The sequence below is a fragment of the Vipera ursinii genome (assembly GCF_947247035.1).
Source record: "Vipera ursinii genome assembly, chromosome: 3".
NCBI classification, from domain to species: domain Eukaryota; kingdom Metazoa; phylum Chordata; class Lepidosauria; order Squamata; family Viperidae; genus Vipera; species Vipera ursinii.
The window spans coordinates 56,255,675-56,283,327 of NC_139516.1; the positions used below are offsets into that span (position 1 = coordinate 56,255,675).

The 27,653-nt window shown below is 39.4% G+C and overlaps 1 protein-coding gene across 1 annotated transcript; it reads left to right on the plus strand.

The window, feature by feature from the left end:
* Window positions 1-256: 256 nt before the first annotated feature.
* CCDC17 (coiled-coil domain containing 17) lies at window positions 257-27,325 on the plus strand (the record flags this gene model as incomplete). Its single annotated transcript, XM_083358594.1, has 19 exons — window positions 257-442; window positions 1,739-1,882; window positions 2,197-2,253; window positions 5,699-5,822; window positions 7,085-7,244; window positions 7,816-7,938; window positions 8,894-9,027; window positions 9,444-9,572; window positions 14,133-14,371; window positions 15,887-15,972; window positions 16,281-16,496; window positions 17,081-17,303; window positions 17,598-17,708; window positions 18,791-18,948; window positions 22,470-22,623; window positions 23,438-23,530; window positions 25,826-26,030; window positions 26,142-26,248; window positions 26,971-27,325. 19 exons carry the CDS (start codon window positions 257-259, stop codon window positions 27,085-27,087), a joined length of 2,766 nt encoding a protein of 921 aa, XP_083214720.1. The 3' UTR covers window positions 27,088-27,325.
* Window positions 27,326-27,653: the final 328 nt, after the last annotated feature.

A 27,653-nucleotide genomic window follows, 5' to 3' on the forward strand; every position in this document is an offset into this window, starting at 1 on the left:
AAAGTTGGGAAGACTGCTCATTGTAACCCTGGCAATTACAAACATAAACAGTAATAACTGGCATGGTAGCATTTCAAACTACTGTGTGCAATCCTCTATTATTTTGTCAGGATGGTTACACCCCATAACTACCAGCATAGCAACTGAAACTCCAAATGATACTACAGTTCTTTCCTACAAGGAAATATGAGTAGCCAGTACCTTTCAGATACTGATAAATATAACCCTTTGTAAATATCTGGGAACGCTTTTCAAAATGACAGATATAGCATTTTTCCACTGTCGTAACTGTGAGATGGGGTTCCGTTCCAGACGACTGCTAGAGAAGCACACTGAAAAATTCTGCATTGGACGAGAAATGGCAATGAATATAAAATACTGGCACAGGCAAGCAGAGCGTAAAGGGAAAGAGCCCAAGAAAACAGAAATGGCAGACAGCATGGTAAAAGGAACGGCGTGATTTTTATTAATGAAAATTATTTTGAAAGTTACTTTGATTGGCCTGAAGATCAGAGCAGGAGATTGCTTGATAATGGGCTTGATAATAATCCTGCACTTTATACCTGCATTTTTTTTCTGACAGGGTAGTAGGAGATTAAAAAAAATGTTTTTGTATGCTGAATAACCACCTACATGAAATCATCTTGTTTTTCCATGGGGATAACTATGTTCCTTATAGTTTGCTGATATTCTCTATTGGTCTCCTTTCTTCTTTATCATGGTATTAAGAATAATCAATTAACTTGGCTTTAATTTAGGATTTTCATGGAAGCTACTTTTGTAAAACCTTTATTCTAGGGACCGAAATTTTCAACTTGAGAGTCTTCAAAGGAACAGTCAGTGGAGTAACCCATGGAAGTACTTGTATGTTTCAGCTGTTCAGCATAGGAATGCTAAGTTTGTCATCAAGTAAAATAAGCTTTTTAAAATGTTTAGAAGAAAAAATGGCACATGAATGGAGAATTATAGTAGTGCTCGGTGCTTTTTTTGTGAAAGAAAAAGGTGCCAGAACTCAGACATGTCATACAACCCGCCTTGCCTACCCTACAAGGTTCCATCCAAAAAAAGGTACCGGAACTCCGTTCTGAGCGTTCTATGAGAAAAAAAGCCCTGGTAGTGCTCATATACAGTATGTCTGTAATTATGGCACTCTAATGATTATGAGCCACCCTTGATACTTGAATAAATTAATTTCATTCAATACCTCCTTATTGCAACCAAGCATTAGGAAAAGATTAGATGCATCCATTTGTTTATTCTATTTGTACTATTACTAACAGTACTATTAGTAGACAAATTTCTAATTTCTTCTCACAAATATTTCATTTTCCTCTTGAAAGTATAGAATGAGTACTGCTAGCTGGCAATTATGGGAGCTATAGCTAATATATAAAAGACATTCCAACCTTCTTGAATATGTACAGTATTGATTTCTTCGCTCCTTTCGCCGCGATCTGAAAACATACTTGTTCGAGCAAGCCGGCCTGGCCTGAGGGGGGATTGGTGGGTTTTTTTTACTATTTTTACTGGGGTTTTTTAGTATGTATTAACTGTATTTTTAATTGGGCATGTATTTAATTACCTTTTTATCTTTTGTAAATCTCTGTGTTTTATTCTTGCCCTGTACACCGCCCTGAGTCCTTCGGGAGAAGGGCGGTATAGAAATATTAATAAATTAAATTAAATTAAATTTATTTTCTCTCTTGGTTGCTGGTATCTAATGGATCAATATTATTAGCTTCATGTGTCAAAGCCAGAAAAAGACCATTTCAAACATGTGAAGGGGAATGGGGAACACGAACAACAAGTCCATAAAGTTCGAAGCTCCAATGATAATGGAAGAGTTTCAGATAACCAGGCGTTGAAGAAACTGACTGAAGAGGTAAACCTTTCTTTGTCTTTCTCACAGATGACTCTGCTCCTGTCAGCTCATCAAGCTCTACCAGAGTAATTAACTGATTTAGGACTTAGACATTTTAAACTGTACTTTGGCTTTTGGATAATTTTGGCATATCAAATTTCCAGCATCTAGTTCAGATTTCTCCTACAGACTCCTACCACATGGTATTTCTTGGTAGATGAAATAAGTTAATAGTGTTCAAGTATGAATCTTGATATAGCAATAAATTAATCAGTGTTTTTTTAACCAACATTTATAAAGGAAGTATGCTATTTAGTAATTTTTCTGTTTTACAGTTCCACAAATTGAGGATATCACTTGAAGGCACACTTCCAACATTTCGGACACTCCAGGTAAATGAACGTGAGAAAATTTAAAATAATAAAGTGATTCTTAAGAAGACATTGACTTTCTTAAGGCTCCAGTAAAGATTTTAAAACTAATCAGGACCTTGAACAGGTGGTATTGAAAGAATTAGTACAGTGGAATGGAAGAGACTACCTCACCTATACCACTAAAAAGATCTGGTTTTCACGCGCGCCACCTTTTTCTTGGGTACACATTTGCCCGGGAGACAGATATATATCATTGATGCTGATGTAATTAATATTTCCAATGAGATTTTGCCATGTATTTTACCAGGAAACATAAATAGAGCAGGCTAGAAAAGTCAGTGCCCTCCTAACCAGACCCAAGCACTCCAAATTTGTTCGCGATGTCCATTTTGCTGTATTAGTTCACAGTGACCTAACCCTAACCCTAAGTGGAATTTTACTCCAATGGGATTTTCCCATTTGTTTTCCCAGGAAACATCGATAGTGCACCCTAGAAAAGTAAGTGCACTCCTAACCATACCAAAACACTCCGATTTTGTTGGCGGTGTCCATTTTGCTGTATGAGTTAATGCTGACCTAATGCTAACCCTAAGTGGAATTTTCCTCCAATGGGATTTTCCCATTTATTTTCCCATGAAACATAGATAGGGCAGCCTAGAAAAGTAAGTGCTCTCCGAACCATACCGAAGCACTCCGAATTTGTTGTTGATGTCCATTTTGCTCTATGAGTTCTTGGTGACCTAACCCTAATCCAGGCTTTTCAACCAGTGATACATTGGCACCTGGCAGGTGGTACGCAACCATCCTAAAAAAGTGGTAGCGGGGGAATGGAATGAGCTGAAACAGTGGCAGCACCACACAAGCCTTAGTGAGAGATGGCTGGAGCTGCAGAGCTGTCAGGGTTCAGCAAAAGCGCTAGGATCTGCACTTCTTCGGGGCTGTCAGGGCTCAGTGGAAGCACCAGGATGAGTGCCAGGCTCCAGCTGGAGCTTGGCGCTGATCCTGGCACTTCTGAGCCCAGAAGAAGCACCGATCAGCTGGAATGTTGCAGCATCTCCAGGGCCTTGTGATTTACATTCAGATGCTTGGCAGCTGATTCATATTTATGATGGTTACAGTGTCCCAGGGTCATGTGAAGTAATCAAAACCTTCTGCAACCACCCAGCAGATGAGGGGGAGTAAAAACCAAACACCCCCCACCCCCACCCCTGCTACCAATTGTCAACAGAAATGCTCACAACAATAAAAACCTTGGACAGGAGGAAGAGCACCATTGGGCGGGCAGGCAGGTGTCTTGCTCGGCCTGTGGCTTGGGGGGCACTTTTTTCACTGCCATTGTAACTTCGAACAGTCACTAAGCAAATTGTTGTAAGTCGAGGACTACCTGTACTTCATCACTTTTTTCCCTTTTTTTTGGTCAAGTTTTTGACACCTTGCTAGGCAACTGGTGGTACTCGGATGTTGCCATATCCTAAAAGTGGTACAATGGGTGAAAAAGTTGAAAAGCCCTGCCCTAATCCTAAATGGAATTTTCCTCCAATGGGATTTTCCCATGTATTTTACCAGGAAACATAGATAGGGCAGCCTAGAAACGTATGTGCCCTCCTAACCATACCGAAGCACTCTGAATTTGTTGCCGATGTCCATTTTGCTGTATGAGTTCATCGTCACCTAACCCTAACCCTAAGTGGAATTTTCCTCCAATGAGATTTTCCCATGTATTTTACCAGGAAACTTAGATAGGGCAGCCTAGAAAATTAAGTGCCCTCCTAACCATACCGAAGCACTCTGAATTTGTTGGCGATATCCATTTTGCTGTATAAGTTCATGGTGACCTAACCCTAACCCTAAGTGGAATTTTCCTCCAATGGGTTTTTCCAATGTATTTTCCCAGGAAACATAGATAGGGCAGCCTAAAAAAGCTAGTGCCCTCCTAACCATACCCAAGAACTCCAAATTAGAAAAGTATGTGTCCTCTTAATGATAGTGAAGGACTCTGAATTTGTTGGTGATGTCCATTTTGCTGTATGAGTTCATAGTGACCTAATCCTAACCCTAAGTGGAATTTTCCTCCAATGGAATTTCGCCATTTATTTTCACAGGAAACATAGATAGGGCAGCCTAGAATAGTCAGTGCCTTCCTAACCATACCCAAGCACTCCAAATTTGTTGGTGATATCCATTTTGCTGTATGAGTTCATGGTGACCTAACCCTAAGTGGAATTTTACTCCAATGGGTTTTTCCAATGTATTTTCTCAGGAAATATAGATAGGGCAGCCTAGAAATGTATGTGACCTCCTAACCATATCGAAGCTCTCTGAATTTGTTGCCGATGTCCATTTTGCAGTATGAGTTCATGGTGACCTAACCCTAACCCTAAGTGGAATTTTCCTCCAATGGTTTTTTCCAATGTATTTTCCCAGGCAACATAGATAGGACAGCCTAGAAAAGTATGTGCCCTCCTAACCATACCAAAGCACTCCGAGTTTGTTGACGATGTCCATTTTGTTGTATGAGTTCATGGTGACCTAACCCTAACCCTAAGTGGAATTTTCCTCCAATGGGCTTTTCCAATATATTTTTCCAGGAAACATAGATAGGGCAGCCTAGAAAATTAAATGCCCACCTAACCATATCCAAGCACTCTGAAGTTGTTGGCAATGTCCGTTTTGCTCTCCAAGTTCATGGTGATGTAACCCAACCCTGAATAATTTTAGTGTTAGGTACCTGTACTTTTTGTACTGTTTCACGTAGAGATTTGAATGCTGATCCCTCTTGAAACAGCCAGAATAAACTCAAATTTAATGGGATTAAACAAACTACTTTATTACTCATTCTTCCAATCTCAATAACTCACAGTTACAGCACTGGTCCATCCAGAATGCAAGATTGTAATTTGAATCCATCTCATTAGGTGAAAAAATGATGAACTTTCCATCCTGTGCAAAGTTGCATGTTGAAGATGGAGCTTGATATTCCCAGCCATGCCAGGGTTCATCCAGAGAGATAGAACAAAGACAAAGGCAGGAAGTTCTGCCATAAATTATGAAACCTCCACCCACTTAACTAGGAAGCATAGTATTCACTATACAGACTACAATTCCCATAAGGCATCTGTTGAGGAAATAACATTTAACCCTATAAATGCTACATGTTCTTACATACAATGCTACTAAAAAGGCTGTATTAACCCTATAAATGCTGAATACACTAACACAGTTCTTACTTCCAAAACTAGAAATAAAATGGAGCAGCTGAATATATACTGGTCCAGCACAGTATCATTGGTGCTATGCTTCTGATGTTGCTGCATTATAATTCCCAGACATTCCACCAGCATGGTCAGTGTTGATGGAAGTTGGAAGATAAGGTTTAGCATCTGCCTTTGGAGGACTACAATTTGTTGCTCTTGGCTGTAGAAGAAACAACTGTTTGAACCTGGTGTCTTTCCTTGACTCTTAGAATGAAAACCAAATACTTCACCAGCAAGAATACTGTCAGCGTCAAAGGCAAATAGTAGATGCACATGAGCGCCAGTTGGCTGAAATCCAAGCTAGCAACCAACACTTGGAACAGCAAAAAGATGGTAAGTTGAAAATTAGAGATTTTGCTGAATTGTCATCCTTTTGTTCCTGGTTCAGGTTAAGGAGATACCTGAAGCGGAGAAAAAAGTAACAAAGAAGGCTAAATGGGCTTTCATTTAACCAAAAGTGTTTGAGACTAGCACACAAGGGTAATTATGCCACGTGTACCAGATAAGAGACGGAAGCAATTAGTCAAAGGATACCACCTCAATGGTGCTTGTACCTGATATTTTATGTATGGAATTTCCCAGAGGAGACAGAGGAGACCTGGTTCTCATCAAGAGGAGGTTTGGGTGTGGTGTATCAGAGTTGTTCAATCCAAAGGCAACAAATGAGCTCTACGTATATAAATTACAATTTGAGCAAGAAAAGTTCAAAACCCAACTTTCACTCTAGCATGTTAGATTACCTTTCTGTGGTCTTCTTTATGGAGAACTACTTTATCATTTGAATAATTTTTTAAAAAAATTCCATTTATATCCCGCCCTTCTCCGAAGACTCAGGGCGGCTTACAAGCTTAGCAGTAGCCTTCATTCTATGTATATGCCTGCTTATTAGGGCTTTCACACACACCCCAAGTGGCATTATTACAAAGTCAGCTTAATTGCCCCCAACAATCTGGGTCCTCATTTTACCTACCTCGGAAGGATGGAAGGCTGAGCCTGGTGGGATGCGAACCTGCACTAATTGCAGGCAGCTGGTGTTACTTAAGGAGGCATTAGCCCACTGCTCCACCAAGGCTCTATAATTACTTGTAGTGTTATCATATGATTAAGGTGCAGGTATATATATCTCTGATCTATGTAGGAGATGTCCAGGCTGAGCCCAAGGGTGGGGTCAAAAGCATCACCAGTCATGAGTCCCTTCATACCCACAAGAGATCTAAGTCCAGCCCACCTTGAATTCCTTCTACTCCTATCTCCAGCTAATTTCCCTTGGCCGTTGGCAGTTCAGATTCTTGCAGAGAGCTCATAAAGCTTCAATATATCCTTATACCCATTTGAACTGTCAGGATCTCCTGATTTTCCTGGCCTTTGACAATCTACTCCTTCTGAGAAACAGGCCAGAAGAATATATATTAATGAAACACGTATACAGTGTTTCTGAGCTAAATGGATTAGGATTCCAATATATTTTTAAGGCAAAATGGCATACTGCACATCTAATACTCTGTGTGTGTGTGTGTGTGTGTGTGTGTGTGTGACCATTGCATTAATTGATGCAGTTGTTCCAGCACAATTTGTTCCATTTTTTATTTACCTAGAAATTCGTACACGCCTGTCAGAGCTGAAATTAGGGAACTCATCTTCATCTCAGATAGAAGAGTTGTTGATGGAGCTGAATACCCAAGAAAAAAAGAACAAGATGACTTTGAATGCACTGGGGGAACAGGTGAAACTTTTGCAGGCAGCAACAGGGAACAGGTAAGACTCCAAGACAGAGACCTCTGGAAAAGAACACATTCTTAAAAAGATCTATATGACAATGTTTTAGTGCGTGCTATGTGGGACATCAAAGATAGTTCAGACCATATTAATAAGACTTGTAATATGAGTGTTGTAGTGTGCTCGAGAACATAAATAAGCATCACCAATGAATGGAGAAAGCAAAAAGGCCCTTGTATAACAGCCAATTCCCTGCTAAGAAATTCCAACAGGCGAGCTTTTTTCCGTTGTGGCCCCATCCGTGTGGATCACTCTAGCACCAGACGTGACAACTGTTCCTACCATTTTAGCCTTTTGGAAGAGCATTAAAACTTTTGCCAGTTGGCTTGGGGCCCTGAGAGCTGTTGACAGGGTAAAAAAAAAATCTCATCTCTGTGCCATCTGTCTTAATTTTGGTTTTTGTATTGTTTTTTTTAAATTTTGAATCTCCATACTTTTAATATTTTAATTTAATTTTAAGGTGCAAGCTACCCTGAGCACCTTAAAGGGGAAATAGGTGGCATAAAAAATTAATAAGTAAATAAATAAATGCCTCCTTTTTCATTTTTAGAAGCAATCTAGAGTCTGCCACCAATAGAAAGTTGGATAGCACCCTAAATAAAATGGACGAGAATGCCATCTTCAAGTCTATGCTGTTTCCAGCAGCTGTTGGGCCCCTCTCTTCTGAGATACAGTGAGTTGGAAGATGCTGTAAGCTGTAAGAACATGTAACATAATAGTTTCTGTAAAGTTAGAGTATATAGGAATTATTATATCTTTAATTGTTTCTGCCTATAAAACTTTCCCACCACATAGCAAACCTGCATCGGCAACTCTTAAGGCCATTTCCTCTAGCATCACTCAGCTACCTTGTGGCAATATAAAACTGTACTTTTCATGTTTCTTGACATGATGATGACTGAATAATAATATAAAATATCACAAATTTCTAGTGACAAAATGTCCTAAATTGATTTTCTACACAAAATGTGGTCTCCAACAATTGAAATGACAAACTTTTTATTTATTTTATTTTATTGAATTTGTATACCGCCCTATTCCCGTAGGACTCAGGGCGGTTTACAGGGCAGTTAAAACCATGAAATACAAAAATTAAAATCAATTAAAACAACTAAATTAAATTCAAGCCCCAAGAGTAAATCTAAAACCCAGTTAAATTAACAACCCCATAGTCTGGACCAAACAGATCAAAGAGCCAAGTTTTCAGGTCCCAGCGAAATGCGCGAAGGTCAGGGGCAGTCCTAAGTTCCGTGGGTAGTTGGTTCCATAGGGCAGGCGCAGCCACAGAGAACACCCTTCCCCTGGGAATAACCCACTGGCATTCATTAACCGGCAGTACCCTGAGAAGGCCCTCCCTGTGGGGGCGCACAGGACGATGGGAAGATGATGCCGGCAGCAGGTGTTCCCTTACTATTTGGAGAAGGCTTAACTCCCCTCCTAGTGGGACCAGTGAATTAACCAAAACCCTATAGCAACTGCATGAAATGCAGTAACTAAACAAATGCATCCTTTTTCATCAAGTTATCTCCGTGCCATGAAAAGTTGTGTTTTGAGGGGAATGCAACTATTACATATATAGAGAAAAAATTGTAACAATTCTTGATGATGACTGTTCATATTCCTGACAGGATGCTGTACCTGACTTACTTGCAGAATGGAGGCAGTGACCATCACATCCTCCGTCAGATGTATGAACTGCAGCTGGAGGCCACAGCCCTGGAAAAAAATGGCACAAAGCCTGAACAAAAGGGTAGAAAGAAAAGTGAGTTATGTTTTCCCAATCCCAAATTTGGATATTGATCCGACACTTAAGCCAAGAATGTTTGCATCTCTCTTGAGCTCAGCAAAGTGTGAACAGCTAATCACTAGATTCATACCACATGCCCAAACTTAAACTATAATTTATATCTTCAGTGGTTGGGTTCATCCAAGACGGTAAGCCAAAACCAAATAAATTGCAGTAAGCTTAATGTGAAGTCTTAACCCAGTCTATGAGGAAACTGTCTTCCACTGGCTAGTATGACCTTGCCCATGAAAACCCATTTATTACGCATGTGTGAATCTTGAAGCTGAATTATTGATAGATCTTGTAAATCTGAAATCAGCAAATGCTCCTTTCCTCAGTCACAACTTGTAGCTGTCCTTGCTTCTGACTGACTCTCCTTCCTATTTCTGCAGAACATGAAGATAGTCTCAACTCAAAAACTTTGGATGCAGAACTCTTGTCTGTTGAGCTAGAGAATCAGCGTCTGGAAGATGAGATACTAAAAATGAAAATTCTGAAGGATAGAAGGAGAATGGAAAATGGTAGAATTCATAGCCTTTTTTCTTGACTGAGTAAAGATAGCGGCCACAAAGCCAGCATTTCAAATTAGTCCACAAGATGCTGAAGGGCAAATTACTTTCACAAGAGTTAAGAAGACATTTTTTATAATTAGAGGCTTTGGTTTATAGCAGGAGTGACTGGCTGGGGAATTCAGGGAGTTGAAGTCCACAGGTCTTAAAGTTGCCAAAGTTGGACATTCCTGGTTTATAGTTTGCATCTACACATGGCAGCAGTAAAGTTTGGGAACCAACTTAAATATGCTAGCTTAGAGAAATGTTGACTGCACATTCAACCCTTTTCTGCCTTGAAATGAAAACACAGAGGGTCAGCCCATGCATGAAATGGGAGGAGAAGAAAGGCAAAGAGGGATACATCTCCTTTGATTCCTGTGTCGCCAGTGCGGTAAGACACTCTTTTTTGAACACAGGTCTATTGATCTTCTGAAAGCCCAGGTCACAAAAGGAATGCTAAACATGTTTACCCGCCCACCAACATTCTTAAGATTGGTAAGCCTTTGTCCAAAAAGAGCTCAATTGTTAGATCATTGGGACAGAGAAGGGATGTAAAGTAAAGGTCCTGGCTATCCTTCAGCCCGTTAAGAGCTGAGCTATTCTTGAGGTTTATCAAATTTACCAGAAGGCCTGAAGAGGGAAGAGGGAATGGCCTTAATGGACAGGAGGAAGAACTGATACCAAGGCAACAATCAGTTAAAAGGGAGCTGAATCCTGGACAAGAACGTAACCTTGTGTAATAATAATAATAATAATAATTTTATTTGTATACCGCCCTTCTCCCGAAGGACTCAGGGCGGTGAACAGGGCAAACATATAAAAATACAAAGATACAAAAGTTAAAAGAGAATTAAACAACTGCCCAGGCTAAAACAATAGGTAAAAATATTTACAACAACAATAAAATCCCAAACCCATCCCCCATCAGGCCAGGCCGGCTTGTTCGAACAAATGAGTCTTCAGATCGCGCCGGAAGGAGTGAAGGTCGGGCGCCATCCGGAGCTCAACCGGCAACCGATTGTAAACATCTCAGACAACCCCCTCCCTAGTTCACAGGAACATAAAGGAGGAGTGAATTCAGACTTCCAAACTTCTATCACTACGGCTTCACAATAAAACGATAACTCACCTACATGTCATTGTTTTCCTAGTCTAATCTACCTTGAATTGCTTTAAAGGCCAGTAAATGGTTCTACAGCTTCTAGTTAAATGAACTAGAAGGACAAACTGGTAGAACATGTGTCAATTTTATTCTGTCTGCAGATATCTTAAATGCTAGCATGGGTAGCTGCAGCACCTCAAAGCATCCTATAGAACACGAGTGTCAAACTCGCCACGTCACGTGACGTGTCGTGATGTATCGCGACTCTTTTTGCATTGCCGGCAGTGGGGTGGGTGCGGCTTCGATATGATGAAACCGGCCCGTGGGCCAGCAGTTTGGCACCCCTGCTGTAGAATATACAAATATGATTACATAGGCAAAAAATGTACTGATTATGATGATGTTATCCATTCAATTGTGTCTGACTCTTGGTGATTCTATGGGCCAGATCTCTCCACATTTACCGATCTTGCACTAATTCTTTTGAGGTTTTTCTATGCTCTGGCTAGTGTCAGCTTTGACGGTGGGGGAAAAAAAAGTATTACTTCACTGCATTGTTCCTCTGTTAGACAATCAGCAAGAGACCTCAGGTGAAGGCAACTACCATGTTCTGTGCTTACACCAGCTGAAATTCCTGACCTATTCAGTGATTATCGGCATCCCTCTTATATGTCACCAATGTGCCCTGTTCAAAAAAAACCCCAGCATTTTCATGTACATAAGGAGGCTTGAGACATTCTTTCCAAAGCAAAGTGTAGTCAGGATTTTCTATGTGAAGATTCCTCAGTAGAATTCTGGCAGCCCATATCAAGATAAAATGATGACAGAGGGTGGTCAGCAGTGCTGGTGAGGATGAAGCATGCATGCAACATATACAACCCAACATAATTCAACAAAATAAAGTGTTATAAACCAGGCACACAACTGGGAAGTGCACCAATGTTATGCTCTTATAACACTGGCAAAAGGTGAATACTTCATCATGGAGCATATTATTTGAACATTCTGTAAAAAAGGGAAAGATCTCCCATCACTATAAAGTGGATGGTGACTCTGGACCAAATTACAGATTCCCAGCTGACATGTGTATTAAACTCTTGAAAGATCTTATAAGGTTTCCATTGTATGCAGGAAATCTTTGACTTACAATCAGAATTGAGAGCAGAATTTCCACCACTATGCAATACACAGTCATTAATTGAATCCCATACAATTTTGTGACCTTTTTTGCCACTGTTGCGCAGCTAGTCACTACAGTACAGTTATTAAGCAAATCCACCTTTCCCCCATTACGTTTGCTTACTGGAAGCTGGTTGGGAAGGTTGCAAATGGCAATAATGTGGCCCAGAGATGCTGCAACCACTGTAAATACATGCCGATTGCCAAGCGTCTAAATCACAACCATGTGACCTACAATGTTCATAAGTGCAAGGAATGGTTGTAAGCCACATTTTTTAGCACCATTGTAACTTTGAACTACACTAATGGTTATAAGTCAAGGTTTACCTGAATTATCTTCTTACTGTATGATAAACTTTCTGTGGGGTTCTACTTACAGATTCTTAGTGACTATGTATTCAAGACCTGTATTCCTGCCCTGGAAGGAATCACATAAAAAGAGCATTGCTGGGTCAAGAAAAGCCCTATCTAGGTTCAGTGTTCTGTTTTTTGCAGTGGTCTATCAGATGTCTCTGGGGATATCTCCAAGTAGGAAATTGAAACATACACCTTCTGGTCTGTTATCCCCTATACCAGGGGTAGGCAACCTCAGCTCTTTTATGACTCATGGACTTCAACTCCCAGAATTCCTGAGCTTGGCTGGCTCAGGAATTCTGGGAGTTGAAGTCCATGAGTCATAAAAGAGCCGAGGTTGCCTACCCCTGGTATAGGGGATAACAGACCAGAGGTATAGGGCAGGGGTAGGCAACCTCTGCTCTTTTATGACTCATGGCCTGGCATAGAGTTGGTGAGGCGCCCGCTAGGGTGGAAACGGCACGTCTAACGTGCGTCGTAATCAGAGCCGAGGTCGGTTTCTTTGGCCGAGGTCCGGGATCGGGTTCCACCGCTCAGGTGCTTGTGTGAACTTATCAGGAAAAAAAAAGGACTATATGCCAGGGGTAGGCAACCTCGGCTCTTTTATGACTCATGGACTTCAACTCCCAGAATTCCTGAGCCAGCTATGCTGGCTCAGGAATTCTGGGAGTTGAAGTCCATGAGTCATAAAAGAGCCGAGGTTGCCTACCCCTGCCCTATACCTAGTATTTGGAGCCATCCCTAGTATAACCTGAAAGTAACATTAAGCCTTCATTGCTTCAGACCCTTGAGCTGCCCTCCATTAATTTATCTCTCTTTAAAGCCATCCAGTTTAAAGGGCCTTGTGTTAATGAATCCCACAGGTTAATTATGCACTGTGTGAAGAAGTACCGTTTTTATTTGTTTACACTATTTCTTCTAATTTCCTATTAATCAGTATCAATTCAATATCAGAGACAGAAAAACTTCTCTTCATTCACTTCCTTTATGCCATGCAAGATTTACTGGCTCCAGTCATCATCTTTTTTCTAACCTAGAGTTCCAAATGTTATAGTGTACAAACTTCCCAATCATTCTGGAAGTTCTGTTCTGCAATTTCTCAGATTCATTATATTCTTTTTCAAATGCGGCAACCACAACTGTGCATACAGTATATTTCAGTCCCTTTTATAGACTTTTTTAATATAGCATTTATAGCGTTCACCCTTTCCACAGCTATGGCGCATCTACACTGAGCTACCTGCTAGGACCCCATCCCAAGATCTTTTTGTTAATTAGTTATAGACAGCTCAGAATCATCAACTGTATATAGGACGCTGGGAGATGGAGAGTTGCCCTTACTTTAAATTTTTAAACTAGATTGTTTTTGCTATGCACCCAGTTTAAATAGGCCCTTTTAAAGGTCTTTGTAATCATTTTCAGTTTTCACTACTCTGATTAGTTTGGCGATCTACTGATTGATTTTGGCAGCTAGCATGCCTGGGATAAGAGTCTGCTCCGATTATATAGTCTTGGCATTCACTCCTGGTGTTCATCAGTCATCACTCCCAGAAAACATGCTACCTGAATGAGACTGCGCAGCAAGAATTTGGGGGAGGGGTTAGTTTGGTATTACCTATACATTGAGGAAACTATATCCTGTTGAAGGTGTAGCTAAATGTTGATGTCAACCCAGCAAAAATGGAACAGGGCCATGAACTAACTGATGAAAAGCTATAACACCAAAAGAATAAGCACTGAACATTTTCCGCTGATTTAGCTATTAATTTCCCATGTTTAATCCACGTTCTCCAATTAGACCAGCCATCCCTACATTCTTTACTGGCATTTGGAAGTGCTCTCATTGGATACAATGCTACATTAATGAGCTTTTGTGTGTTGTTCATTTTCATTAGGTTCTTTGGACTTAGAGCTGGACAACTTGCAACAAGTACACATGGCAGAAATGGCTCAGCTACATGCTGAGATTGGCAGGCTGAGACACAATAGTGAAAGAAGAAAACTTCAGTGGCCTAGAAGGGGATCACCACCCCTTCTGCCACCTCCTCTAGCACCGCCTCTGCCACCTCCTCCTCCTCCTCCTCCTCCTCCTCACCTTGGGTTCCCTGATCCCACCATTCTGACTAGAAATATGGTGAGTGCCATTTTCCCTGGAAAAATTTGAGAGAGGTTTTGCAGTTATATAAAACTTTTTGGTCTGCACGATCTGCCGTGCTTTTGCTTACAGTGCATATTTTCTAACAAAGGAAGGCAAGAAAACATTGCTCCTATAAGCACAGAGAAAAAGTAGGCAGAGTTTTCTCTAGGATGGGACTTGGTTTTTTTCCCTAAATTCAGCTCAAGTTCAGTAGATGGATCGTGAATCTAGGCTTTGAACAAAATTCAAATTTTGACCTCTAGCTTTTATGACAATATTTTTCTGTCATATCTGTGATGATTTCATTAACTTTAACTCTCAGTTAATGTGCAGTCAAGGAAACAGTGTTGTGGAAAAATGAGCAGGACAGACAATCTATACAACGAGTGGCTGTAGTGCACTTTTGCCCATAGTTTCCTTCCTTCTTCCCTTATTTCAATACTTTGCCGCAGGGAATATACAAGAAAATCTTGCAGTTTCTCTTTCCAACAAATTTGCTTTAGCATCCACTGGCCCTTGGTTGCTGAGTTGAAAAATCAGCAGCCATAATTAGTCACAATTACAGATCCATATTTACAGATATTTTTGACTCAAGTGATGGCATGCCATAAAATGTGTTCAATGTTATATTGAAAAATACACCTACTAGCTACTGGAAGAGGGAAACGAATATACGGTAGCAAGACATTTTTGCATTTATACGATCATCTTAAAAAGTACTACCGTGCCAAATTTCAATGTCTCAGAACGGCTTTTGCATTTAAGAACTCTTCCACATGGCACAGTTCCCCTTTTTCAATCCTTGCCAAGCTTCTTAAATTCAACCATCCAGTCATCTTAAATCCTGAGCGTGAAGGTTCGTTCTCCAAGCTTGAGGGTTGGTTTCCAAACGTTTCGTTACCAGGCTAGGTAACATCTTCAGTTTCATTGGCAAAGTAAAGTAATACGGTAATTCAGTCAATAGTAATAGCAAATATTCTCTCAACTTCAGTCTCCATGTGGGGAAAAATATCCTAGTGATCCTTAGTCTTTTCAGGAAAACAGTTTGGCTACTCAGATGTGAAGATATCAATATCTCTGCATATAAATTCCATCTGAAAATGTGATTATGATATAACACCATACTTTTGCAGCCAGGCATTTTTCCAAATAGGTACTATCAAGGTTGCAGGTTGCACGTTAGGTCTTCTGTGTGCATGTGGGCAAGGGGGATTTCTGCTTGCATATGTGGGGAATAAAAGGACACAACTTGCCATTAATGTTTTTTTACAAGGGTACTTTAAACAGTTCATAGGTATGGAGTGGGGTGGGCATCACAGGGGTCTGGTAATGAATGCAGCTCACAAGTGCTTGGAGGGGTATGTTTTACCACCACAATTTGTCTACCATTTAATCTTTCCAGACAGTAGCATGTTGGAAGAAGTCCTTGGTGGATATGTTTAATTAGGATATGCTGTTAAAGAATTAGTTGGATTTTGCTGATAAAATTCATAAATGTCCTCTTTGTTATAGAATCCCATGGGATCATCTGCTACAGGAACAAATCAGTACTTTCTGGATCCCTCTGACACACTAGGACCAGCTCCATATGATCCAGTGTATGTAGTACTGTAACCTATAATATTCAGTCCTGAGAGACATTCATGGACATGTACAGACAGACAGTCCTTTCTAAATAAGTTGCAGTTAGAATTCACTGCTGCATAAAATATTTGTTGTTTTTTTAATCAAGTGGCCACTTTCACATGAAGTAAATTTATTCATCCTTCTGTTCTTTCTCCATCCAAGCATATAGAGATTTTGATCAAGCTATTTGGATATGATGGTTCTCATCCAGCTCTACAGAAAAAGTAGCAACATGGGATACTATGAATTTAACTACGGTAACTCTATTCTCTCTCTGCAGATCTGGTTTTGTAATATTCTATGATTTTCTTTTGGGATTGGATCCTATGTTCTACCATGTTCGCCTGGTCTCTGGCCTGTATCGTAATGGGCAGCAGCTAGGGAAGTCCACACCTCTTCCTATTGTCTCCTCCGATATGGGGCACTCTCCACAGTCTCTGATGGACAGGCAAAGAGTATGCTGTGCCATCTTAGCAGCTAGACAGCCAGTCCCAAGGTGAGCTTCCAAGCTATTTCCATCATGTCACATCTTTTTTAACCAGCAAGTCATTATGTGGACAGCCATTCAGTTGGCAGTTCTACTATGGTTTTGTAACTGTACAAATTATTTCTAAATTCTAGAAAAATATTTTCTTAATAGCAGCACAAAGTAAAGTTAAAGGCTGTCAAAGTAAAATTTTTGAATAATATAGTATTGCTATTTAATATTTCTATATCTCCAACTGAGTGCCAGCTACTGTCATTTCTGTTCTGTGGCTATATTCATGAGGTACCATAGATTGTTTAGTACACCTTGTAGTATTATTTTAATATGTCAGATTTATTCTAAGAACTTTTGAAAAGTTTCGGCTTGTTTGCACTGGGAACAATATGTAACCTAAATATGCACAAAATGGCTTCTTTTCATCCAGTTTCAGGTTTGCTAAATTCTGTTTCTTCCTATTTAGGAGGTAATTTTACACTAACTGTGTATATTTTCTTAAAAGTCATGGTCTATGCTACAGCACATTATGAAACAGACATACATTGGATCCTTCATCAAAAGTAGCCATATTATTGTGGATTTCCTGTGTTTTTCAGAATCCTTCCTTCAACGTCCATCAGCCTTGTAGCTGAGCTTCAGGCTTCTGGAGGTTTTGATGTTTATGGGCAGGAAATCCAGAATCTGGCCCCCAGAGGATGGGCTAAAATCAACATTTTTGACCACCTGCACCAAGTGATGAGTGGGCATTGGAAAGTTCCTATACGGCTACTTCCTGTAAAACCAAGTCTTACTGAAGAACAGTTGAATGGTGTGCCCCAGGTAAGAAGGAATAGAGCAGAACACAGCAACAGCCTTCCTACCCAAACAATTATTATTTATAAAAAAGGTATTCCAGTAGTTTTTCATAGCCAGCTTCTTAGTATTTATTGTGTTTGAGATTTTAGACAGATTCTCTGCCAGATCTCATCCAGTTTACCACTGATTCTCAAATTGATTATTCATTCTTAGAATACCTGATCTTTGGCAATATATCAAATTATATATATGCTCAACCCGTCGTGTTTGCATTCATCTGTCTGTTCTGATCATATAAAATTCCCTTTAATTTCTCAGGTTGGCAAAGCTGAGCTTTATTTGCGGCTGGTGAACACAAGAGATGCTGATATGCAATCAATGGCTGATATCCAACCTGGCAGTGCTTCCTTATATAAATACCCTCCTACAGTGAGTTGCCATGTCACAAACAAAATATATACCAAATAGGAACAGTTGGAACAGTTAATTTCTTTTGCATAAAACTTTACTTATTGCCTTCCTTCTATATATTTATGCATGCTCAAGTACGCTCCTGATGCTGAAACTGTTAGTATTTTAAGCATCTGTGTGTGGAGGCGAGGCTAATCCTAGTGCTCCAGCTTGAAAACAGAACTTCTCTGAGAAACAAATACACACGAATATCCAAAATCATAGGACAGATAGGAGAGCACTTTCCAGACATGCTGCTAATTCAAAGTGTCAAGAGAGTCAGATTGATCCTATATTTTTAACCTAGTTAGCAACTATCCCAGTCGTACTTTCTTTCTACTGGATCTAGGTAAAGTAAAGGTAAAGTTTCCCCCGCACATGAGTGCTAGTCGTTTCCGACTAGCTACTGGATCTAGCACCACACAATTGCAAGAACTGGCTCAAGGACAGCCATTTTGGAAAATACAGAGGACCCATTCAAATCTTCTAGTTCCCCTAACTGGTACTGCAAATTTCTGTGCTAGGCGAAGACTGAAATATTCTTTAGACAGTGAGCCCTTCCCCATTTGCTAAAAAGACAACAATGCTCCTGACCATGTATTTGCTTGGAAAATATAAAAAGCATGTGTTGAGACAGCAAACTCAGTAGCGGTTGTTAGTATGAAATGGGAAGACTCAAAATATCATTCTGTTTGACCATGGCTGTACTGTATTCACCCATAAGGATGTCTAGGGAACATCTGTTGTAGAAAGAACCTCTCTACTGTATTATTTTATATCACTTTCCAAGAGAAGAAGCATTTACAAACTTAAGGTAGTAAGCTTGAAAAAGGCCAGCAACTCCACATTTATATTTGAAACAATAAAGTTGCAAGCTCTTGAGCGGAGTTGCAATCTTCAGAGTTAAAGTGCATTGGTTTGTTACAGCAAACATGCTTACATTTATTTTATTTTATTTTTATTTTTTTGAGAGGAAACCAGCTCCAGAAAATTTGCAGTGTCCTCTCCTATGGACATGCTGCTTACAATAATACTCTTATGCTCTCTTCTCTCCTACACAGGCATCCAGTTCCAAAGCGCCTCCTATCAATTTTCCTCCAACCCAGCATTCTTTCCATCCTGCCCCCACCAGCCTGTCCTTTTCTGCTTCTCCTTACACTGGTTTAGTTGATCCTCCTCCTAATCAGGAACAGTCTGTCCAGCTAAAAACTAATGAAAGGTGAAAAAAGGAGGATTAACCATTTTCTCCCTCCAAGATTGTCTTTCCTTTCCATTTTAAAACAAATCAGCATAGCAACATAGCTCCCTGCCCCTGCCCTGTTTGTTTAAAAAGCTGTTATAATAAATTAAAAAAAAATTCTAATAAAATACAGTCATGGCCGAAATTGTTGGCACCCCAGAAAGTTTTCCAGAAAATCAAGTATTTCTCACAGAAAAGTATTGCAGGAACACATGTTTTGCTATACACAGGTTTATTCCCTTTGTGTGTATTGGAACACAACAAAAAAGGGAGGAAAAAAAGCAAATTGGACATAATGTCAAACAAAACTCCAAAAATGGGCCGGACAAAATTATTGGCACCCTTAACTTAATATTTGGTTGCACACCCTTTGGAAAAAATAACTGAAATCAGTCGCTTCCTATAACCATCAATAAGCTTCTTACACCTCTCACCCGGAATTTTGGACCACTCTTCCTTTGCAAACTGCTCCAGGTCTCTCTTATTGGAAGGGCGCCTTTTCCCAACAGCAATTTTAAGATCTCTCCACAGGTGTTCAATGGGATTCAGATCTGGACTCATTGCTGGCCACTTCAGAACTCTCCAGCGCTTTCTTGCCATCCATTTCTGGGTGCTTTTTGACGTATGTTTGGGGGTCATTGTCCTGCTGGAAGACCCAAGATCTCGGACGCAAACCCAGCTTTCTGACGCTGGGCTCTACAGTGCGACCCAAAATCCTTTGGTAATCTTCAGATTTCATGATGCCTTGCACACATTCAAGGCACCCAATGCCAGAGGCAGCAAAACAACCCCAAAACATCATTGAACCTCCACCATATTTCACTGTAGGTACTGTGTTCTTTTCTTTGTAGGCCTCATTTCGTTTTCGGTAAACAGTAGAATGATGTGCTTTACCAAAAAGCTCTATCTTGGTCTCATCTGTCCACAAGACATTTTCCCAGAAGGATTTTGGCTTATTCAAGTACATTTTGGCAAACTAATCTTGCTTTTTTATGTCTCTGTGTCAGCAATGGGGTCCTCCTGGGTCTCCTGCCATAGCGTTTCATTTCATTTAAATGTCGACGGATAGTTCACGCTGACACTGATGCTCCCTGAGCCTGCAGGACAGCTTGCATTCCTTTGGAACTTGTTTGGGGCTGCTTATCCACCATCCGGACTATCCTGCGTTGCAACCTTTCATCAATTTTTCTCTTCTGTCCACGACCAGGGAGATTCGCTACAGTGCCATGGGTTGCAAACTTCTTGATAATGTTGCACACTTTGGACAAAGGCAAATCTAGATCTCTGGAGATGGACTTGTAACCTTGAGATTGTTGATATTTGTCCACAATTTTGGTTCTCAAGTCCTCAGACAGTTCTCTTCTCCTCTTTCTGTTGTCCATGCTTAGTGTGGCACACACAGACACACAATGCAAAGACTAAGTGAACTTCTCTCCTTTTTATCTGCTTTCAGGTGTGATTTTTATATTGCCCACACCTGTTACTTGCCCCAGGTGAGTTTAAAGGAGCATCACATGCTTGAAACAATCTTGTTTACCCACAATTTTGAAAGGGCGCCAATAATTTTGTCCAGCCCATTTTTGGAGTTTTGTTTGACATTATGTCCAATTTGCTTTTTTTCCTCCCTTTTTTGTTGTGTTCCAATACACACAAAGGGAATAAACATGTGTATAGCAAAACATGTGTTCCTGCAATACTTTTCTGTGAGAAATACTTGATTTTCTGGAAAACTTTCTGGGGTGCCAACAATTTCGGCCATGACTGTATATACTTCACTTTATGTTTAGCAGTTTGTCAAGTACTTAGTACACATCAAAAGTAAATAAACATTATTTATATTTCAAATCTTAATGGCACACCCTTTTCTTTGAGCTAAAAATCAGACAGTCTGGTGAAGTAGTACTTTTTTCAGATTAACTAAAGGTATCGGCCTTTGAGCGCTCAGCACACCATCAGAGGCATGTGTAACTTGATGTAGGATTTAAATAGAGATGCAAATTGTATGCTACACAGATTACACGCACCTTTTCAATTCAGTAGGGTAGTATGTGAAAAAAAACCATTTTTAAGATCCTTTACATCACTTTTTATATCTAACTATCAAGCACTAAAGGTAAAGGTAAAGGTTCCCCGCACATGCGTGCTAGTTGTTTCCGACTCTAGGGGTCAGTGCTCATCTCTGTTTCAAAGCTGAAGAGCCAGCGCTTGTCCGAGGACGTCTCCGTGGTCATGTGGCCGGCATGACTAGACGCCAAAGGCGCACGGAATGCTGTTACCTTCCCACCGTAGTGGTCCCTATTTTTCTACTTGCATTTTTACGTGCTTTCGAACTGCTAGGTTGGCAGAAGCTGGGACGAGTAACAGGCGCTCACTCTGTTACACAGCACTCAGGATTTGACCCGCAAACTGCCAACCTTCTGATCGACAAGCTCAGTGTCCTAACCCACTGAGCCACCACGTCTCTCAAGCACTAAGTCCCATTAAATTATGTGGAGCTCACTTTCAGACAAATAGGCTATAATTAGCCCTGCTTTTTGAAGAGATAATTGCTGTATAAAACTTTTTAAACTATTAAGCAACATTTTTTTTAAAAAAGTCCCTAATGTACTAGTGAAAATTTATTTATTTATTTATTTGACTTGTTTGCTGCCCATCTCTTCTAGAGGCAACTCTGGGTGGCTTACAAACAAATGTACATAAATAGTCTCCTGAGTAACTGTGAAGTTTTCTAAACAGTTGTTATTGGAAAGCTTCTCACTGAATATCCATAGCTGTGGTTATGATCAGTGACCAGTGTTACAAATTGTCTGACTGAAAAAGGCACCACAGTGATATACAAACAAAAACTATATAGCTGAATTCCTGATGATTTAAATTAGAACTTTCTAATGTTAGCTCATTCTAGATTACTCTGACTTTAGCTTGTTTGTTGTGTGTGGTTTACTCTTTGTTATTGCTTTGGGGTTTATTTTGCTGTGCCCAATAGTTTTCCAAATAAATGCAGTGATTAATTGATCAATTACTTGTTTTTTCTTCCTATGTTCCTTCCAATTTGTTATATTGTACCTACCTGTACATCTATATCACCAATTACCTTTCACTTTCCTCTCTGCTCTCTAACATCCAAATGGGTATGTATTGGGTTTCTTAAAGAATCTTCTGGACTTTAATGTTGTGTTCTGTTCATATTCAACACACACACAACCCCCCTCCTTGTTCATGTCCCCCTTCTTCCACTACACTATTTTCCTGACTGTGGCATTGGCAGCACCTAGAAACAGATCAGAGGCTTCTCCAGCCTATTCCAGGTAAAGATTCAGTGCGATTCGGTTTTCAGATTAATTTTCTTCTCTCTCTCCATGTTGGAAGATTTATTTTCTTAGGGGTTTTTTGGTGGAAAATTATTTTTTCCCCTGGGGCCTGATAAAGATGGTACATATTGTTTCATGAGGTGTGGAAGAAGAATATCTGAACTAATCAGCATCTAATAATTCCAGCAGAGGTGAAAAAATACCCCCAAGTCCAATTGCCGAGCAGAGAAACTGCAGGCAGCCAAAAAAAATACGACTGGGAATCATTCTTGATAAAGTGAAAGGTGCCCCACCAGGCAATGGGGCCATCCGGTTGACAGGTTACCATCAGAAAACTGGTCAGGTAGGTAGCAAATGTGTGAATTTATCATTGGTTAGTCCTTAGTTTACTGAACTGTGACTTACTGAATTAGCCTAAAGGTCCAAGTTCACACATTGCCAATCACATTTTAAATGTGTTCTAAAAACTGAATTTTAATGTGGCATAACATTCAATTTGAAGATGCAAGAGTACGCAAGTTAAATATAAGTTCGTACATCTGTATTTTATGTCTAGGTACAAAGGAAGTTAATTTAGGTAACCATTGTGATGTGTAAATATAATTTTCTACAGTGTTTCTTATTAAGTCAAATTTATTCTTTTATGTATAGTTTAGGCATGTTTGAATTCTTGTTGCACTTATGCATATCTAGGAGATTGGGCTTAAATACTCTTACATTCTAATTTTTCTACGGGAGAAAGGCATATTTCATGCATTCAAAAGGCACAGCCCTTGGTATCTTTGTGAACTGAAAAAGATATGTCTAAAATCCCGAGATCTATTGCCAGACAATAGACAATATTGTATTGAATAGATGAAACAATTTGACACAATAATTGCTTACATTGGCACCCATTAGATGCAGAAGAGTATATTGTCAACTGCAATTTGTGAGGTGCCTGAAGCCAAGCCAAAAACAAGAAGAGCTAAGAATTATTGTAATCTAATGTTATCCAAGGTCCATACTGTATATTTGGACTATAGCATCCCTCACGTTTTGTAGTCTGCAATTCATGTTATTAAGCTTTACTGCAACAGAATCATCCAAGCATTTGACTCAAATATAAGAAATGACTTAAGCAAGGAGACAAACTCTATTTTTCTTAATCCTCTCAGGTGATTTGCACCGGCAATACAGGATTTAATTATTGCACTAATTTCATCAGATCAGATATCAAACACAGTTATTTCATATTTGGAGAAGAACAGGTATGCAGAAGGTTCAGATTGTGGGACTTATATTTCTACAGGAAATCTTTATACTGATCTTATTACATATTCAATTTTCATCCTGCCTTTATTACTTTATAAGTAACTCAAAGGTGGTGAAGATACATAATGCTCCTTTCTCTTCCTATTTTCCCCACAACATAGGATAAGAACGAGTGACTTGTCCTAAGTTACCCAGCTGGCTTTCATGCTTAATGCAAGACTAGAACTCACAATCTCCGAATTTCTAGGCCTGTACCTTAAAACCATTGCACCAAATTTACACAACAGATAATTAATTAATTCCCTACTCTTGCTAAAGGCATTTCTTCTTGGTCTGCAATGTTGAAGCTTTGCAGAGATGGTTGGTGAGCATTTCCAATTCTGCCTCTCAATTTTCAGGTCTCCATTCCCCATTGTGTTAAGAGATTCTTTTACAGGCGTGTCAATGGTTGAAAAGCTCTCTCATAGCAACTGCTTGGATTTATTTGCAATTCATTGTCGTGCACAATATGTGAAAAGGGAAGGAGTATTATTTGAAGGATATTCTCGGTTGAAGAAAACACCGAGTGTTTCTAGGTCTGGAGCAGTGAAGGCAATCGTAAACCAAATTGTTTGGGAGGGATTGGGGAATAAAAATCATGATACTATAAATAGGCCCTTAGATCCTTTATAGCTCACAGTAACATCGTAAGACAATTTATCAAAAAATGTTATTGGAACTGCCTTATAACATAATTGTGAAGATATAAAGAAATTAGGCAATCTTATTGCAGGTAGTCTTTATTAATGAAGGCAATTGGAACTAACAAAGGAGAATATTTGTAGCTCAGGGCTGACATGACGGGTCCTTAGTGCTCTCTGAGCTTACTTGTTTTTCTTGCAGACATTTCATTACCCAGACTAGGTAACATCATCAGTGCTAGTAAGGGGTGCTCCTTACTACACTCCTTACTAGCAATGATGATATTACCTAGTTTGGGTAATGAAATGTCTGCAGGAAAACAAGTAGATAGATAACCTTTATTGTCATTTTTTTACTATGGGTACAATGGCACACGTTAAAAATTAAATTTAGTTCCTTGATCTCAAAGTGTACGCATACATAACACACATTTAAACATACTATATACAACATATGTATAGACCTACACCCTTACATATAAGTAACATATAAATATTAAGTAAGCTCAGAGAGCACCAAGGACCCCTCAGTTGGAACTGGAGTTTCCATGGCTAACCACAAAATACAATGTCACGTGACCACACTGATTAGCGATGGTAGTTCTGGTTGCCATCATTAAGTGAATCCCATACAGTTGTTAAGTACAATGGCATGTGGTCACCATTTGAGACTTCCTGCTGACTTCCCCATTCACTTTGCTTATTGGAAGTCAGTGGCAAAAGTTACAAATAGCAACCATATGATTGTAGGATGCTGCAATATTATATTTGTGAGCTAGTCACCAATCCTCCAAATCACTATCCTGTGACTTCAGGAATGCTGCAGCATCCAGACTTTGAGAATTTATCCTAAGTAGCACTCATCCAGCATTGTCACAAGTTCAAAGAGTCTCTGAATGAATGGTTGTTAAGCAAGGACCATCTTTTTCTACCAAGTAAAGTTGCAAAAGAAGAGCATTTTTCAGAAATGCTGATGCAAGCAGCTGATAAAGAAAAACGGTACTACGACTCTCTGTGAGAAGCTAGTTCACAGATACAGGTAGCCCTTGACTTACAGCAGTTCATTTAATAACTGTTCAAAGTCACAAATGCACTGAAAAAAGTGACTTATGACCACTTTTCACTTACCGTCTGACCTTTGCAGCATCCCAATGATCTTGTGATCAAAATTCAGATGTTTGGCAACTGGTTATTTACGACCGTTGCTGTGTCCCAAGGTCCTGTGATCACATTTTGCAACCTTTTGACAAAGTCAATGGGTAAATCAGATTCACTTAACAACCGTGTTACTAATTGAACAACTGCAGTGATTAACTGCAGTTGAATAAATAAATAAAATAAATAAAATTATTATATTATTATTATTTATTATTATTATTATTATTATTATTATTATTATTATTATTATTATTATTATTGGAGTAAAACTCACTTAGCAACGTAAATTTTGGGCTCAACTGTGGTCCTAAACCGAGGACTACCTGCATAGATTTTGTGGTGAGAAACACCTATTTAAAGAAATGATAGAAGGAATGGATGGACAATGGCAAAAACATTAGAGCCATACAACTTTCTACTGAACATTGTAGATTTCTTTTGATCTCCTCTCAGGTAATATTTTGGGATGTTATGCCACAAGAAGATATGATCCTTGTTGCTCGCTTTTATCACTGCCCCAGTGGAAGGGAAACGTCTGCATTCTGGGACAACAAATTCACCTCCCATTATCCATCTTTAGGGAGTGAACAATGGTTAACTGCCTGGGCTGCGTTCAGACTAACCAAACGGTTTGAATCTTGTGAAGTGATGTTTGCAGGTATGTGCTGCTGTTTTAGAGATCTTGAAGCTATGATTGTCTTCAGGAATCAAGATTTTCATGGTGCTCCTCTCTTACAATAATAAAATGATCTCCACTCTGCCTCTATAGGTGCAAAGAAGGAAAAGGGATCCAGAATGACTACGTGGAATATTGGAACCCATACATCATCTCTGTATCAAAGTCCTGTGCCACCTATAACAGTTTTGCCCACTGTGGTAAGTCCACTCAAATGTAGCATGCCAAGGTTTAGTTTAGGAAATAGTAAATGCATTAAAATTAAGGTAGCTCCTCCTCCCCCTCAGTTAAGAAAATGTTATTCACATTGTAAAATGGGACAATCTGGTTTGCTTTTAGCTTAATGTCAACTAAATTAAGAGCCAAGGTGGCGCAATGGTTAGATTGCAGAATTCCAGCAGGCTAATTCTGCTGACTTGAGGATTTTGTTGAATTCTGACTAGCTCAAGGTTGACTCAGCCTTCCATCCCTCCGAGGTCAGTAAAATGAGGACCCAGATTGTTGGGGGCAATATGCCGATTTTGTAAACTGCTTAGAGAGGGCTGTAAAGCATTATGAATTAGTATAAGTCTAAGTGCTATTGCCAAACCAAGCCATTATTTATCAGCAATGATTTACAACTTTGTGTATTATATAAGCCTAGTACGATTTAGTCAGTAAACAGTAGATTGAGCAAACATCTACATAATATGCCACTCAGTTGTAAAAATCCAGAGATGGCCTCAGATCCTATTCTTATTACTTCAACATTCTTAATTGGCCTATTTCAGTAGTTTTAAACATTAAACCATTTTAAAAGCCATGTTTTACAAGCCATAGAAGCAATGTCATGTGCGTTAAGAATCAATTGATTTAGCTTTCATTCTACTCTATGGGAATGTTGTGTCTTAGTCAAGCCTTATCACTTCTGTCTTCATTTTAGCCAGAACACAAGAGGTATGGTGATGCTACTTTGAGGCTACACATCTTTAGCACCCAAAAACCTGAGCTGCCTTTCCCACCAGAGTCACCAGCCATACTTGATCCTACAGAAGCCTAATCCTATACAAGTGCTAGAGGAAGAATAGTTTGTTGTAGTAAACTAGAATGGCTTGGACTCATCTATTCGAAACAGAATTGGTAGAAGAACCCAAAGGTTTTTTTTGGAAAATCATTCAATTAACATGGAAAGAACTCAAGTGTTTTTCTCCAGTTCTGTTTGTAACTACTCAAATACATGCTGTATTCACATGCATTCAATTTGTCTGACAATTAAATAAAAGGGGTTTTATTCTTCATCTTGAGGATTTTGTTTTTGCAGTGATTTGTTTGTTGTTTTGCGACCTTCTTGAATGAATACATTTTCTGATTTGGAAGTTACAGATAAGTTTATTGATCTAGGTTTAATAATCTACCATATGAAAAACTATTGTGGAAAGAGCAGGGCCAAAAACAAGTTACTCTTACCTTGGAAAGATATCAATCCCTGTATAATCGTATGATTTATAAATGATACTGTTCACTCTGCTTAGGAAGTAGATCTGCACTAATATAGCAATAAAAAGGCTGATTTATATCATTCTATGTAATCAAATTAATAGTGTTTTAAAACTGTTCCTTTTCCAT